General features: G+C 42.0%; 3 protein-coding genes across 3 annotated transcripts; 2 read left to right on the forward strand and 1 right to left on the reverse strand.

Annotated features, from left to right (window-relative positions):
• Positions 1–3,096: 3,096 nt before the first annotated feature.
• Positions 3,097–5,162, forward strand: LOC119564226 (scale keratin-like). Its single transcript, XM_037883508.2, has 2 exons — positions 3,097–3,128; positions 4,165–5,162. Exon 2 carries the CDS (start codon positions 4,185–4,187, stop codon positions 4,695–4,697), a length of 513 nt encoding a protein of 170 aa, XP_037739436.1. The 5' UTR covers positions 3,097–3,128; positions 4,165–4,184; the 3' UTR covers positions 4,698–5,162.
• A 2,351-nt stretch (positions 5,163–7,513) lies between these two features.
• LOC119564231 (scale keratin) lies at positions 7,514–10,633 on the reverse strand. The gene is made up of 2 exons (XM_037883516.2): positions 10,592–10,633; positions 7,514–8,423 (listed from the first exon to the last, which is right to left on the reverse strand). The coding sequence occupies exon 2, from the start codon at positions 8,401–8,403 to the stop codon at positions 7,900–7,902; it is 504 nt and encodes a 167-aa protein (XP_037739444.1). The 5' UTR covers positions 8,404–8,423; positions 10,592–10,633; the 3' UTR covers positions 7,514–7,899.
• A 3,912-nt stretch (positions 10,634–14,545) lies between these two features.
• LOC119564227 (scale keratin) lies at positions 14,546–16,677 on the forward strand. The gene is made up of 2 exons (XM_037883511.2): positions 14,546–14,582; positions 15,696–16,677. Exon 2 carries the CDS (start codon positions 15,716–15,718, stop codon positions 16,217–16,219), a length of 504 nt encoding a protein of 167 aa, XP_037739439.1. The 5' UTR covers positions 14,546–14,582; positions 15,696–15,715; the 3' UTR covers positions 16,220–16,677.
• The last annotated feature ends 380 nt before the right edge of the window (positions 16,678–17,057 follow it).

Genomic DNA, 17,057 nt, shown 5'->3' on the forward strand with positions numbered 1-17,057 from the left:
TCATTTGAAACTATAGTAACGATCAGTATTATCAGCCATATAGAGGAACATGATATGCGGGGGAAGAGTCAATATGGCTTTTGTGAAGAGAAGTCATGGCTTACTAATAATTAGTATTCTTTGAGTCAGTTAACAAATATCTGGGCAAGGGTGATCCAGTGGAGAATGGGTACTTGGACTTTCAGAAAGTCTTTGACAAGCTCCCGCACCAAATGTTCGTAAACAAACTAAAGCAGTTATGGGGTAAAAGGGAAAGTTCTCTCATGGATTAGTAACCAGTTAATATATAAAGGGGAAAGGGGTAGAAAGGAAATTTTTAGTTTTCAAAGTGGAAAGAGGTAAACAGTGGGCTCCCTCAAGGAGCCGTACTCAGACCAGTGCTCTTTAATGTATTCATGAATGATCTGGAAAAAGAGGTAAATTTTGAATTGGCAAAGTTTGCAGGCCACACAAAATACTTATGATAGTTAAGTGCAGTGCATACTGCAAAGAGTTACAAAGAGATCTTACAAAACTGGGTGACTGGGCAAGAAAATGGTAGTACGATTTCAAGTTGACAAATGCAAAGTAATAGAGATTGAAAAATATAATCTCAATTATACACTAACAATGATGGGGTCTAATTTAGTTGTTGCCACTCAAGAAAGATCTTGGAATTATTGTGGGGAGTTTTCTGAAAACGTCCGCTCAGTCGTAGAATTACAGAAATGTAGGACTGGAAGGAACCTTAGGAGGTCATGTAGTCCAGTCCCCTGCACTCATGGCAGGACTACGTTTTATCTAGACCATCCCTGACAGGTGTTTGTCTAACTTGCTCTTAAGATCTCTATTGATGGAGATTCCACAACCTCCCTGGGTAATTTATTCCAGTGCTTAACCACCCTGGCAGTTCGGAAGTTTTTCCTAATGTCCAATCTAAACGGCCCAACCTGCAATTTGAGACCATTGCTTCTTGTTCTATCCTCAGAGGTTAAGGAGAACAAGTTTTCTCCCTCCTCCTTCTAACAACCTTTTATGTGCTTGGAAACTGTTATCATGTCCCCTCTCAGTCTTCTCCTCTCCAGAGTGTACAAACCTAATTTCTGCATAATAATTCCCTCATAGGTCACGTTTTCTAGACCTTTAATCATTTTTGTTGCTCTTCTCCAATGTTTGTTTTAAACTTGCTGCCTGTTAATTACTTTGGGTGACCCCTGGTTCATGTGTTCTGTGAAAGGGTAAATAGCACTCCCTTATGCATTTCCATTACATGATTCATGATTTTGTAGACCTCTGTCACGTTCCCCCTCAGTCCTCTCTTTTCCAAGTTGAACACTCTTAGTCATTTTAATCTCGCCTCATATGGAAGCTGTTTTATACCCTTAATCATTTGTGTTGCCCTTTTCTGGACTTTATATCTTTTTTGAGATGGGGTGACCAGAACCGCATGCAGTATTCCAGGGGTGGCACACCATAGATTTACATAGTGGCATTACAATGTTTTTCTGTCTTAGGATCCTATCCGTTTCATAATGGTTCCTAACATTCTCTTAGCGGTTTTGATTGCTGCTGGACATGGAGCAGATATTTTCAGAGACCTACCTGCAGTGAGTTTAAAATCTCTTTCCCGAGGGGTAACAGCTAACTTAAACCCCATCCTTGTGCACGTAGAGTTGGGATTATGTTTTCCAATGTGCATTACTTTGCCTTTTCCAACATGCCATTTCATCTGCCATTTGCTTGCCAGTTTTGTAAGATCCCTTTGTTGCTTCAACTTAACTATCTGGAGTAATTTTGTGTGGTCTGCAAACTTTGCCAACTCACAGTATACCCCCTTTTTCATTTATGAGTACGTTGAACAGCACTGGTCCCAGAGCAGCTCCTAGAAGGAGCCAGCTATTTACCTCTTTCCACTTTGAAAACTGAACATTTTCTTCCTACCCTTTTCCTCCCTATGTTGTAACCAGTTACTGATTCATGAGAGGACCTTCCCTCTTTTCCCATAACTGCTTAGTTTACTTAAGGGCTTTCAGTGCAGGAGCTTGTCAAAGACTTTCTGAAAGTCCAAGTATACATTCTCCTCTGGAACACCCTTCTCCACGTATTTCTTGACCAACTCAAGGAATTCTAATGATTGGTAAGGCATGATTTCTCTTCACAAAGTCATATTGATTCTGCCCCAGTGTATCCTGTTAATCTATGTGGCTGATCATTCTGATCTTTACCAAGTTGCAACCAATTTACCCGATACTGAATTTAGGAGACCTTTCTCAAAATTGGCGTCACATTAGTTATCTGCCAGTCATCTCATAGAGAGGCTGATTTAAGCAATAGGCTAGTTACCACAGTTAGCAGTTCTGCAAGTTTTATATTTGAGTTCTTTCTGAACTTTTGGGTGAACAGCATCTGGTCCTGGTGACTTATTACCGTTTAATTTATCAGTTTGTGCTATTGTCCTGGTCATGTGTCCAGCACAGTATTGTAACCCAGAAGGCCTGGTTCCAAGGCCATTGAACTGATTGGAGAGACATTCATGCAATTCCAAAGGGTGTTGGCTCAAATACCCACTGTACAGGTAAGGACGGGAATGCTAGACATGCAGAATAATGTCTCCCACCCCACTAAGAATTCAGAAGGGTGAATTCCACCTTGCCGCTAATTAGATACTAGTCAGGATTTCAGGAACGACATGGAATCCTGTACATCACAGCAGATTGTAATATTGATACACCTTCATATTTTGAAGTTATTCAATGAAGAAGTAATGCAATGAAACTGGATTTTTACCTCTGTCAACACCAAAGAGATCAGTGGGATGATACCAAGAAGGTATGTTGCCCATAAAGCTTTCAGATTAAAGGAATTTCAGGGTGTAATACGGAAGTCATCCATATGTGGGATTGGGAACTGAGTAATTGATGAACCAATGCAAAGCCGTTTAAATAATTAGAGGATAATAATAATTATCATCCAAAGCAAGAAAACATTTTGTTTGGTCAGTGGTAATGCACGCAAGAAAACACTTTGGTTGGTTGGTTATTGAAAGGGTGTCTTCTATCCTTCCCATTGGCTAAGAAAGCATATAAAAGTGCTTGCAACTCTGGGTTGTTCTATCCACTTCTCTTGACTTCATCCCCTTGGTGAACTGGGTAAGTCTATTGAGTTCAAATTACTCTAGTTGTTGCTATAGTGTTAGTTTTAACTATGGATCGAACCTTCACCAATACTGTGTGATTTTAGCAATATTAATGAGGGTGGTTTTTCTTTCCAAAAGAGACTCTCTGTAACTAGTCAGTTGCAGGCCTTGGCGGTGGCAGACTTTAAAATGATCATGCTGGGATTTTCAAATCCACATATGGGATTGGGACACCCATTTGCAATAAATATAACAGGCTAGTGCATGTACATCCATTACACAATTCTGAAAAATCTCAGCCTTAAACTACTTTAGGAATGGACAGCTTTATTCTGACTCTTTATAGATAAATATGATTGCCAGACCGTCATCTGACTTCACTGGACTCACAGGTATTTGCAGGAGGGGATGATCTGATCCTCCAGTTTCCATAAAATGCTGGAGATCAGTTTTGAAATATAACAACTGAACAGCAACTTGATTGCTCTTTTTAGTTTAGTGGATAATCAAGATCTAGAGAAGTTTGAGAGGTTGGAAGTGCTTTAAATGAATTTCCCTTCAGGGCAAATCTAGCCCCTAGTTTAGTGATGGTGAGAAGAAATTCTCCTTATGAGCAGTTTCCTCCATAATGGGCCACGTTGAGGACATTGGATGAGTTGGACCATGAGGTGACCCACTATGACAAAACTTAAAGTCTTAAGGGTAGAGCTTGTAATGTTCGATCCCGATCTTGAGCTGGTACAAGCTGAAATAGCAGCTTTGAATGAAAAGTAGCTCTCACTGACTTCACAGAGTGTTGTGCAGCTTAATGGTTGCATGAAGCAGTGAAAAGGTAACTTGTTTTGAAATTGCTGGGATTTTGTGTGTGTGTGTTTGAAGCCTAAGGGGAAAGGATGCGAAGAAATAGAAGGAAGAAACGGGAGCAGATATGTGGCCTTCAACAAAACTTATCTACCTACCTAACCCCCATTTCTCTAAAACTCAATGCCTGAATCTCTTTTTCCATTATCAGTTGTGTCTTACGTTTTCCTCCCTCCTGTGTTTTTCAGGATTCTCTCCATCACAGAAAATGTCTTACTGCCCGCCCCAGGATGGCTATTATGATATATGCCCACGCCCATGTATTGACGTCCGCAACGAGCCGTGTGTCACATCATGTGGCGATTCGAGTGCAGTGGTTTATGCGCCACCAGTTGTTGTGAGATTCCCAGGACCAACTCTCGCTACTTACCCTCAAGACAGCATTGTGGGAACAACCTTACCAAATTTCCCATATATTTCTAGTGGAGGTTTCAGAGGCTCAATTGGTTCTGGGGGTAGTTATGGTGGTGTTTATGGGGGAGGTTACAATGGTGGTGGTTACGGGGGAGGTAACGGTGTTGTTTATGGGGGAGGTTACAATGGTGGTTATGGGGGTGGAGCCGGGGGTGTTTATGGGGGTGGAGCCGGGCGTGGTTATGGGGGTGGTTATGGAAGCTCATATGGTTATGGGGGCTCATGTGGTTATAGCAGGAAGTCATATCGTAGCATTGTGGGGGGAGGATATTCTGGGTCCGGCATTGGAAATTGTGGGCCATGTTAAACCCAGAAGAATGATCCATGGAATGAGAAACAATCAGGAAATGACAAGATAGAGATTCACAGCTGATCTAATGGACAATGATGCCTACAACTCTACTTGCAGACTCTGGGTGTTCATCACCTCTGTAAATCAGGCCTATCGGTCTCTTCCACTTGTTACTTATTAGTGTAGGTTTGTGATCCAATGGTTTTGCAGCTTAGTCTTATGCTCCTATTGTGCTTTGCGCTACTTGATGTTGAACTGGCTAAAACAAGTCACTTGGTTGAAAAAGGGACGTGATTTTCAAAGTCAGCAGCTTCAAGACAGAAAGCAGATCATCTTGTGTGAAAAGCATCACTTTGGAGCGGGTGACTGGTTCTTGCTCGTATTGTAACCCTGAAAATACATTCTTTGTACTCTGCATTAATTCATTCTGCAAGTGTGTGCTCCACGGCTCATTCCCATTAAAAATTATTCTGCATCATAGCATTGGCCTTCTGGTTTTACATTCTCCTCCCTTCTTTCTATCCAAAGCAATCTGGGTGAAATTCACCCCGGTGCAGACGCTCAGTACATGCCCCCTGCACTACAACCCTCCGCCTCAATGGAATAACTGAGCAGCAAAGTGCATTAACTGGTCAATAGCATGGTGCTGGCCATCTGCCCCGGGGAGATATTCCTCCATGTTCCAAAAGTCTCAGAAGGGAATTAGAATATATTTCCCAGCTCTAAATATTATATAAAATTGTAGAATCCTGGAAATATAGGGCTGGAAGGAACCTTGGGATGTCACCTTGTCCAGCCCCCTGTGCGGACGCAGGACCCGACCTGACTGGTCTTTGTCGAACCTCTCCTTATAAACCATCAATGATGGAGATTCCACAACTTTCCGTCAAAGCCTGAAATCAATGCTTTACAATCATAATAGTTAGAAAGTTATGGCCAGTATCTAACCTGTATCTCCCATCATGCAAATTAAGCCAATTCCTTCTCATCTTATCTTCAGCAGACATGCAGAAAAATTGATCACTATGCTCTTTAAAACGGATCTACACAAAACACCAAGTCTCTGTTCCTGCAAAATGTATTCACAGAAGAACTGAAAACTAAGAATTTCAAAAGTGCTAGATCCTAGACTCTGCTTGAGAGGTAACTTAGATCGATCCCCGCCCCCCGTCGTGTAGACCAGGCCTTAGGTAGATAAGTAGATTGTAATCTCCCCAGAATGAGTGATTTATCACCACCACCCTTTTTACTTATAGGGAGATGAAAGAGAATATTGATTTTGCAAAGATCACTCAAGACGTCTGTGGCGAAACCCAAGACGTCGATTTTCAAAAGCAACTGGTGATTTTGGTTCCTAACTTCAGACATCTTGAAAAAATCCTTGTTTTTAGAAGTACTCGCTGTCTGTTCTCTGGACCCCTGTTCTCATGAATACGTCTCAAGCAGAATCTAGGACCATGCACTTTTGAAATTCTTAGTTTTCAGTTCTTCGGTGCATACGTTTTGCATGAACAGAGACTTAGATATTTCGGGCATGAAACAAGCCAAGTGTTTCTAGTATAGTAAGTAGGTGTCACTTGAAGAAAATTCATTATTCAACTAAAAATCCTTTCACTCATATTCTCTTAAGGGTTATCATTTTATTATTTTAGAGTCCTATCTATATCTTGATCTTAGGAAAGTTTTTGACAGTCACCCCAGATATTCTTATAAGCCAACTTGAGAAACATTTCCCTCAACCACGTCAACCTAGAACGCTATACGTAGGGGGGTACCCAGAGGAGGTTATCCTGGGTCTTTTACTCATCAATATATTCTCTAATAACTTGAATAATGGTGTCGACAGTTCACTGATAATATTTGCAGAGGACACCAAGCTGAGAGAGGTTGCAAGCACTTTGGAAGACAGGATGAGAAGTCAAAATGAGCTTCCCTAATTGGAGACTTCATCTGAAATCAATAAACTGAAATTCAATAAAGGCAACTACAAAGTATGAAGTCTAGGAAGGAAACTGTCCCACTCTGATAGACACTGGTGGGCCTAAGCTGGAGTTTTGTCCCCAGTTTTGGCCAGCACAATTCAATAGGGAAGATGTGGACAAACTAGAGAGAGTCCAGAGGAGAGCAACAAAAAAACCCCAAAAGGTTTAGAAAGCTGACCTCTGAGGACTAGTTCAAAACACTGGACATGTTTAGTGTTGAGAAAAGCAGACTGACATGGGAACGGATAACAGTTTTCAAGTATATGCAGGGCTGTTATAAAGAGCATCCTGTTCAATTGTTTTGCGTGTCTGATGAAAATAAGATGAGTTGTAATTGGTTTAATCTGCAGCATGGGAGATTGAGGTTGGATATTAGCAATAACTTTCTAACTATCATAGTTAAGCATTGATTTCACACTCCCACAGGAAGTTGTAGAATCTCCATCATTGAAGGTGTTTATAAGGACATGTAATCAAAGGCCAGTCAAGTCAGGTGCTTCCTCCGCACAGGGGGCTGGACTAGGTGACCTCTCAAGGTTCCTTTCAGGCCTCTTTCTCAAGGATTCTACATTTTTTATGTAAAATTTAGACCAGGGAAATATATTCTAATTCGCTTCTGAGACTACCTGATTTGCTACTTATTTATTCCCTTGAGGTGGAGGTTTGTAGTGCAGGGGGCACATAGGGAGCATCTACACTGGGGTGAATTTCCACCGAAGTTGCTTTGGATAGAAGGAAGGGAGGAGAAAGTAAAACCAGAAGGCCAATGCTATGATGCAGAATAATTTTTAATGGGAATCAGCAGCGGAGCACACACTTGCAGAATGAATTAATGCAGAGTACAAAGAATGTATTTTCAGGGTTACAATACGAGCAAGAACCAATCACCCGCTCCAAAGTGATGCTTTTCACACAAGATGATCTGCTTTCTGTCTTGAAGCTGCTGACTTTGAAAATCACGTCCCTTTTTCAACCAAGTGACTTGTTTTAGCCAGTTCAACATCAAATAGCACAAAGCACAATAGGAGCATAAGACTAAGCTGCAAAACCATTGGATCACAAACCTACACTAATAAGTAACAAGTGGAAGAGACCGATAGGCCTGATTTACAGAGGTGATGAACACCCAGAGTCTGCAAGTAGAGTTGTAGGCATCATTGTCCATTAGATCAGTTGTGAATCTCTATCTTGTCATTTCCTGATTGTTTCTCATTCCATGGATCGTTCTTCTGGGTTTAACATGGCCCACAATTTCCATAGCCGGACCCAGAATATCCTCCCCCAGAAATGCTACGATATGACTTCCTGCTATAACCACATGAGCCCCCATAACCATATGAGCCTCCATAACCACCCCCATAACCACGCCCGGCTCCACCTCCATAAACACCCCCGGCTCCACCCCCATAAGCAACAACGTTACCTCCCCCATAACCACCACCATAATCTCCCCCATAACCACCACCATAACTACCCCCAGAACCGATTGAGCCTCTGAAACCTCCACTAGAACCATATGGGACTCCGGGTCTTGCGGGCAAATTTGGTAAGGCTGTTCCCACAAAGCTGTCTTGAGGGCAAGTAGCGAGAGTTGGTCCTGGGAATCTCACAACAACTGGTGGCGCATAAACCACTGCACTCGAATCGCCACATGATGTGACACACGGCTCGTTGCGGACGTCAATACATGGGCGTGGGCATATATCATAATAGCCATCCTGGGGCGGGCAGTAAGACATCTTCTGTGATGGAGAGAATCCTGAAAAACACAGGAGGGAGGAAAGCGTAAGACACAACTGATAATGGAAAAAGAGATTCAGGCATTGAGTTTTAGAGTAATGGGGGTTAGGTAGGTAGATAAGTTTTGTTGAAGGCCACATATCTGCTCCTGTTTCTTCCTTCTATTCCTCTGAACCCATTCCCCCTTAGGCTTCAGAAACAAAAACAAACTAAAATAATTCCAAGCAATTTCATGAGAAATTACCCTTTCACTGCTCCATGCAAGCATAAAGCTGCACAACACACAAGTGAGTTGCTATTTTCGTTGGGAGACAATATTAACAGCACAGAGGATAGACGCAAGTGACTTGCTCACCATTATTGGTGAGTCATTGGATGAGTTGGAAGCAGAATTTAGACCTTCCTAATTGCTATTTGTGATAGAATTGATCATTAGGAAATTCCAATTGCTCCTAACTGCTGCAACTGAGAATAGGGCCCCATTGTGACAGGCACTGTACAACCAACAAAGAGTAAGACCAGAGGTAAGGAGCTCACCTGTGAGGTGTCAGATCTGGGGTCAAGTTGCTGCTCTGACTTTGACAGAGTGAGATTGTGAAAACAGGTCTCCTAAATCTGAGCAGAGTGCTCTAACCACTGGGCTATCAGATATTCTAGAACACCCCCATGCCACTAGCCCCCCAAAGCCCTGATATGGTCACCCTCAGTTGTATCTGTGGTGCATCTTGAACTGGTAAGGTGTGCCCTGAGGCAACCTAATGCACTATGAGCCATAGGTGAGATCGGGGGGAAATTCCCTCTGGAGCCAGGACACTGAGCACCATGGGAGAATCAGGACATTGGTGGTTTTCTGCATGTGCACAAATAGAAACTTAGGTGCTGAGAGAATTTAGGTGCCTGCAGTGCTGGCAGTTTGGAAGACATCAGTGTCACCTTATTGTTGGACTTCATTGCCTAAAGGGGACCTTAGATGCTTAAGTCTCTTTGTTGCTGTAGCTTCAGGAGATTAGAGTCCCAGCTTTCAATGCAGCTACACTGTCTGAGCGCTGAGCTGTTTGAGAAGCTCATCCTATCGGACTTGCCCACCATCACACAGGAAATCAAATGCAGAATCCGAATGCAGATTAACTGCGTCCTTGTCCTCTGCCCTTACCACAGGACCTTCTGTTCTCAGCAGCCCAGGAGGAATGAGGTAAAAAACACAGAGTCTAATTACTAAACCCACAGTCGAAACTATTTCCGTTATGGATGCCTGGAATTTTCAAATCCTTTTGGAAAGTTTTACCAGAAAGAAGTGCAGAGAAGCTGTTAAGAATGCAAGTACCCTTGTTAAATGAGCTGAAAAGTGGGGCTAGAACCCTCATCTGATCTAAGTCATCATAGCTGCTTTTAGTTCAAAGGTGCTATTTCAACTTACACCAGGTAAAGATCTGGATTGAAGTTTACAAGTTGCACCCATAACACTTGACAGTTTGCGATACTGGTAAGCTCCGTGGTTGAACTCATCCAGTACCCTGTCTCTAATGCTGTGCAGCACCACACCCTTCAGAGGAAATTCTAGGAGCCCTGTTATGGCCCATTATTGAGGAAACTGCTCATAAGGAGAATTTCTTCCTAACATTACTAACGAAGAGGCTAGAATTGCCCTGAAGAAGAATTCACATATAGCACTTCCAACTTCTCAAACTTACCTTGATCGAGATCATCTACTAAACTAAAAAGAACACTTGGGTTGCATTTCAATTGTTATATTTCAAATTTGATCTCCAGGGTTTTATGGAAAGAGCAGGATCAGATCATCCCCTCATGCAAATACTTCTGAATCCAGTGGAGTCGGCTCAAGGTCTGCCAGTCTTACTTGTCTATAATGGGTCGGAATAAAGCTGTCCATTCCTAAAGTCGTTTAAGGCTGCAATTTTTCAGAATTGTGGAGTGGATTTACATAGCCTACCCTAGTATAATTATTGGGAATGGGTGTCCCCGTCCCATTTGTTAATCCTAGCGTGATATTTTTAAAGTCAGCATCCACCAAGGCCTGCAACGGACTAGTTCCAGAGAGCCTCTTTTGGAAAGAAAGAACTAACTTCCTTAATATTGCTAATCTTACAGACTGTTGGTGCAGGTTCAGTCCATAGTTAAACTATCTCTAAAGCAACAACTAGAGTAGTTTGAATTCATTAGACTTACCCAGGTCACCAAGGAGATGAAGTCAAGAGAGGTGGATAGAACAACCCGGCCTTGCAAGCACTTTTATATGCCTTCTTAGCCAATGAGAAGGCTAGGAGGCACCCTTTCTGTACTAAGACCTTATCAGTAACAAAACAAAGTGTTTTTCTCGATGGGTAACGCCTCTAATGTTTGCAGTAGTCTTGATCATGATTAATCAATTACTCAATTCTCAGTTCCACATAGATGACATGAACATTTCATCTTAAATCTTTATGGGCAAGATACCTCCCTGGTATTATCTCTCTGATCTCCTTGGTGTTGACACAGGTATAAATCCAGTTCCATTTCATTAGTACTCCATTGAAAAACTTGAAAATAAGAGGGTGACACAGAGGCGTATCGAGGTTACAATCTGCTGTGACATACAGGATTGCATGTTTTTTTCATTAAATCCCGACAAGTATCTAATTAGTGACAAGGTGGAGTTCACCCTTCTAAATCCTTGTAGGGTGGGAGACATTATTCTGCATGCTTAGTATTCCCACCCTTAGCTATACCATGTTTGTTTGAGCCAACACCCTTTTGAAGTGCATGAATGTCTCTGCAATCAGTTCAATGGCCTTGGAACCAGGCCTTTTGGGTTACAGAACTGTGCCGGACACATGACCAGGGCAATGGCACAAACTGATAAATTAAATGGTAATAAGTCACCAGGACCAGATGGTATTCACCCAAGAGTTCAGAAGGAACTCAAATATGAAATTGCCTCAGTACTAACTGTGGTAAGAAGTCTGTCGCTTACAGCAGCCTCTCTATCAGATGATTGATGGATATCTAATGTGATGCCGATTTTTAAAAATGGCTCTGAAGTTCAGTACAAGGTAAATCATTTGAAACTATAGTAACGATCAGTATTATCAGCCATATAGAGGAACATGATATGCGGGGGAAGAGTCAATATGGCTTTTGTGAAGAGAAGTCATGGCTTACTAATAATTAGTATTCTTTGAGTCAGTTAACAAATATCTGGGCAAGGGTGATCCAGTGGAGAATGGGTACTTGGACTTTCAGAAAGTCTTTGACAAGCTCCCGCACCAAATGTTCGTAAACAAACTAAAGCAGTTATGGGGTAAAAGGGAAAGTTCTCTCATGGATTAGTAACCAGTTAATATATAAAGGGGAAAGGGGTAGAAAGGAAATTTTTAGTTTTCAAAGTGGAAAGAGGTAAACAGTGGGCTCCCTCAAGGAGCCGTACTCAGACCAGTGCTCTTTAATGTATTCATGAATGATCTGGAAAAAGAGGTAAATTTTGAATTGGCAAAGTTTGCAGGCCACACAAAATACTTATGATAGTTAAGTGCAGTGCATACGGCAAAGAGTTACAAAGAGATCTTACAAAACTGGGTGACTGGGCAAGAAAATGGTAGTACGATTTCAAGTTGACAAATGCAAAGTAATAGAGATTGAAAAATATAATCTCAATTATACACTAACAATGGTGGGGTCTAATTTAGTTGTTGCCACTCAAGAAAGATCTTGGAATTATTGTGGGGAGTTTTCTGAAAACGTCCGCTCAATCGTAGAATCACAGAAATGTAGGACTGGAAGGGACCTTAGGAGGTCATGTAGTCCAGTCCCCTGCACTCATGGCAGGACTACGTTTTATCTAGACCATCCCTGACAGGTGTTTGTCTAACTTGCTCTTAAGATCTCTATTGATGGAGATTCCACAACCTCCCTGGGTAATTTATTCCAGTGCTTAACCACCCTGGCAGTTCGGAAGTTTTTCCTAATGTCCAATCTAAACGGCCCAACCTGCAATTTGAGACCATTGCTTCTTGTTCTATCCTCAGAGGTTAAGGAGAACAAGTTTTCTCCCTCCTCCTTCTAACAACCTTTTATGTGCTTGGAAACTGTTATCATGTCCCCTCTCAGTCTTCTCCTCTCCAGAGTGTACAAACCTAATTTCTGCAATGTTCCCTCATAGGTCACGTTTTCTAGACCTTTAATCATTTTTGTTGCTCTTCTCCGATGTTTGTTTTAAACTTGCTGCCTATTAATTACTTTGGGTGACCCCTGGTTCATGTGTTCTGTGAAAGGGTAAATAGCACTCCCTTATGCATTTCCATTACATGATTCATGATTTTGTAGACCTCTGTCACGTTCCCCCTCAGTCCTCTCTTTTCCAAGTTGAACATTCTTAGTCATTTTAATCTCGCCTCATATGGAAGCTGTTTTATACCCTTAATCATTTGTGATGCCCTTCTCTGGACTTTATATCTTTTTTGAGATGGGGTGACCAGAACCGCATGCATTATTCCAGGGGTGGCACACCATAGATTTACATAGTGGCATTACAATGTTTTTCTGTCTTAGGATCCTATCCGTTTCATAATGGTTCCTAACATTCTCTTAGCGGTTTTGATTGCTGCTGGACATGGAGCAGATATTTTCAGAGACCTACCTGCAGTGAGTTTAAAATCTCTTTCCCGAGGGGTAACAGCTAACTTAAACCCCATCATTGTGCACGTAGAGTTGGGATTATGTTTTCCAATGTGCATTACTTTGCCTTTTCCAACATGCCATTTCATCTGCCATTTGCTTGCCAGTTCTGTAAGATCCCTTTGTTGCTTCAACTTAACTATCTGGAGTAATTTTGTGTGGTCTGCAAACTTTGCCAACTCACAGTATACCCCCTTTTTCATTTATGAGTACGTTGAACAGCACTGGTCCCAGAGCAGCTCCTAGAAGGAGCCAGCTATTTACCTCTTTCCACTTTGAAAACTGAACATTTTCTTCCTACCCTTTTCCTCCCTATGTTGTAACCAGTTACTGATTCATGAGAGGACCTTCCCTCTTTTCCCATAACTGCTTAGTTTACTTAAGGGCTTTCAGTGCAGGAGCTTGTCAAAGACTTTCTGAAAGTCCAAGTATACATTCTCCTCTGGACACCCTTCTCCACGTATTTCTTGACCAACTCAAGGAATTCTAATGATTGGTAAGGCATGATTTCTCTTCACAAAGTCATATTGATTCTGCCCCAGTGTATCCTGTTAATCTATGTGGCTGATCATTCTGATCTTTTCCAAGTTGCAACCAATTTACCCGATACTGAATTTAGGAGACTTTTGTCAAAATTGGCGTCACATTAGTTATCTGCCAGTCATCTCATAGAGAGGCTGATTTAAGCAATAGGCTAGTTACCACAGTTAGCAGTTCTGCAATTTTATATTTGAGTTCTTTCTGAACTTTTGGGTGAACAGCATCTGGTCCTGGTGACTTATTACCGTTTAATTTATCAGTTTGTGCTATTGTCCTGGTCATGTGTCCAGCACAGTATTGTAACCCAGAAGGCCTGGTTCCAAGGCCATTGAACTGATTGGAGAGACATTCATGCAATTCCAAAGGGTGTTGGCTCAAATACCCACTGTACAGGTAAGGACGGGAATGCTAGACATGCAGAATAATGTCTCCCACCCCACTAAGAATTCAGAAGGGTGAATTCCACCTTGCCGCTAATTAGATACTAGTCAGGATTTCAGGAACGACATGGAATCCTGTACATCACAGCAGATTGTAATATTGATACACCTTCATATTTTGAAGTTATTCAGTGAAGAAGTAATGCAATGGAACTGGATTTATACCTCTGTCAACACCAAAGAGATCAGTGGGATGATACCAAGAAGGTATGTTGCCCATAAAGCTTTCAGATTAAAGGGACTTCAGGGTGTAATACGGAAGTCATCCATATGTGGGATTGGGAATTGAGTAATTGATGAACCAATGCAAAGCCGTTTAAATAATTAGAGGATAATAATAATTATCATCCAAAGCAAGAAAAAATGTTGTTTGGTCAGTGGTAATGCACGCAAGAAAACACTTTGGTTGGTTGGTTATTGAAAGGGTGTCTCCTATCCTTCCCATTGGCTAAGAAAGCACATAAAAGTGCTTTCAACTCTGGGTTGTTCTATCCACTTCTCTTGACTTCATCCCCTTGGTGAACTGGGTAAGTCTATTGAGTTCAAATTACTCTAGTTGTTGCTATAGTGTTAGTTTTAACTATGGATTGAACCTTCACCAATACTGTGTGATTTTAGCAATATTAATGAGGGTGGTTTTTCTTTCCAAAAGAGACTCTCTGTAACTAGTCAGTTGCAGGCCTTGGCGGTGGCAGACTTTAAAATTATCATGCTGGGATTTTCAAATCATATTTTCAAATCAATTTTCAAAACATATGGGATTGGGACACCCATTTGCAATAAATATAACAGGCTAGTGCATATTCATCCATTACACAATTCTGAAAAATCTCAGCCTTAAACTACTTTAGGAATGGACAGCTTTATTCTGACTCTTTATAGATAAATATAATTGCCAGACCGTCAGCTGACTTCACTGGACTCACAGGTATTTGCAGGAGGGGATGATCTGATCCTCCAGTTTCCATAAAATGCTGGAGATCAGTTTTGAAATATAACAACTGAACAGCAACTTGATTGTTCCTTTTAGTTTAGTGGATGATCAAGATCTCGAGAAGTTTGAGAGGTTGGAAGTGCTTTAAATGAATTTCCCTTCAGGGCAAATCTAGCCCCTAGTTTAGTGATGCTGAGAAGAAATTCTCCTTATGAGCAGTTTCCTCCATAATGGGCCACGTCAGGGCTTCTATAATTTTCTCTCAAGGGTGTGGTGCTGCACAGCATTAGAGACAGGACATTGGATGAATTGGACCAAGAGCTGACCCATTATGGCAAAACTTAAAGTCTTAAGGGTAGAGCTTGTACTGTTCGATCCCGATCTTTAGCTGGTGCAAGCTGAAATAGTAGCTTTGAATGAAAAGTAGCTCTCACTGACTTCACAGGGTGTTGTGCAGCTTAATGGTTGCAAGAAGCAGTGAAAAGGTAACTTGTTCTGAAATTGCTGGGATTTTGTGTGTGTGTGTGTGTTTGAAGCCTAAGGGGAATGGGTGTGAAGAAATAGAAGGAAGAAACGGGAGCAGATATGTGGCCTTCAACAAAACTTATCTACCTACCTAACCCCCATTACTCTAAAACTCAATGCCTGAATCTCTTTTTCCATTATCAGTTGTGTCTTACGCTTTCCTCCCTCCTGTGTTTTTCAGGATTCTCTCCATCACAGAAGATGTCTTACTGCCCGCCCCAGGATGGCTATTATGATATATGCCCACGCCCATGTATTGACGTCCGCAACGAGCCGTGTGTCACATCATGTGGCGATTCGAGTGCAGTGGTTTATGCGCCACCAGTTGTTGTGAGATTCCCAGGACCAACTCTCGCTACTTGCCCTCAAGACAGCTTTGTGGGAACAACCTTACCAAATTTGCCCGCAAGACCCGGAGTCCCATATGGTTCTAGTGGAGGTTTCAGAGGCTCAATCGGTTCTGGGGGTAGTTATGGTGGTGGTTATGGGGGAGATTATGGTGGTGGTTATGGGGGAGGTAACGTTGTTGTTTATGGGAGTGGAGCCGGGGGTGTTTATGGAGGTGGAGCCGGGCGTGGTTATGGGGGTGGTTATGGAGGCTCATATGGTTATGGGGGCTCATGTGGTTATAGCAGGAAGTCATATCGTAGCATTGTGGGGGGAGGATATTCTGGGTCCGGCTATGGAAATTGTGGGCCATGTTAAACCCAGAAGAACGATCCATGGAATGAAAAACAATCAGGAAATGACAAGATAGAAATTCACAACTGATCTAATGGACAATGATGCCTACAACTCTACTTGCAGACTCTGGGTGTTCATCACCTCTGTAAATCAGGCCTATCGGTCTCTTCCACTTGTTACTTATTAGTGTAGGTTTGTGATCCAATGGTTTTGCAGCTTAGTCTTATGCTCCTATTGTGCTTTGTGCTATTTGATGTTGAACTGGCTAAAACAAGTCACTTGGTTGAAAAAGGGACGTGATTTTCAAAGTCAGCAGCTTCAAGACAGAAAGCAGATCATCTTATGTGAAAAGCATCACTTTGGAGCGGGTGATTGGTTCTTGCTCGTATTGTAACCCTGAAAATACATTCTTTGTACTCTGCATTAATTCATTCTGTAAGTGTGCGCTCCACTGCTGATTCCAATTAAAAATTATTCTGCATCATAGCATTGGCCTTCTGGTTTTACTTTCTTCTCCCTTCTTTCTATCCAAAGCAATTTGGGTGAAATTCACCCTGGTGCAGATGCTCAGTACATGCCCCCTGCACTACAACCCTCCGCCTCAATGGAATAACTGAGCAGCAAAGTGCATTAACTGGTCAATAGCATGGTGCTGGCCATCTGCCCAGGGCAGATATTCCCCCTTGTTCGAAAAGTCTCAGAAGGGAATTAGAATATATTTCCCAGCTCTAAATATTATATAAAATTGTAGAATCCTGGAAATATAGGGCTGGAAGGAACCTTGGGATGTCACCTTGTCCATCCCCCTGTGCCGACGCAGGACCTGACCTGATTGGTCTTTGTCAAACCTCTCCTTATA

Source organism: Chelonia mydas, chromosome 24 (genome assembly GCF_015237465.2).
Source record: "Chelonia mydas isolate rCheMyd1 chromosome 24, rCheMyd1.pri.v2, whole genome shotgun sequence".
NCBI lineage: Eukaryota > Metazoa > Chordata > Testudines > Cheloniidae > Chelonia > Chelonia mydas.

Excerpts from the sequence above, each read along its gene's own strand:
- LOC119564226 (XM_037883508.2), top strand. The coding sequence starts at position 4,185 with ATGTCTTACTGCCCGCCCCAGGATGGCTATTATGATATATGCCCACGC.
- LOC119564231 (XM_037883516.2), bottom strand. The coding sequence starts at position 8,403 with ATGTCTTACTGCCCGCCCCAGGATGGCTATTATGATATATGCCCACGC.
- LOC119564227 (XM_037883511.2), top strand. The coding sequence starts at position 15,716 with ATGTCTTACTGCCCGCCCCAGGATGGCTATTATGATATATGCCCACGC.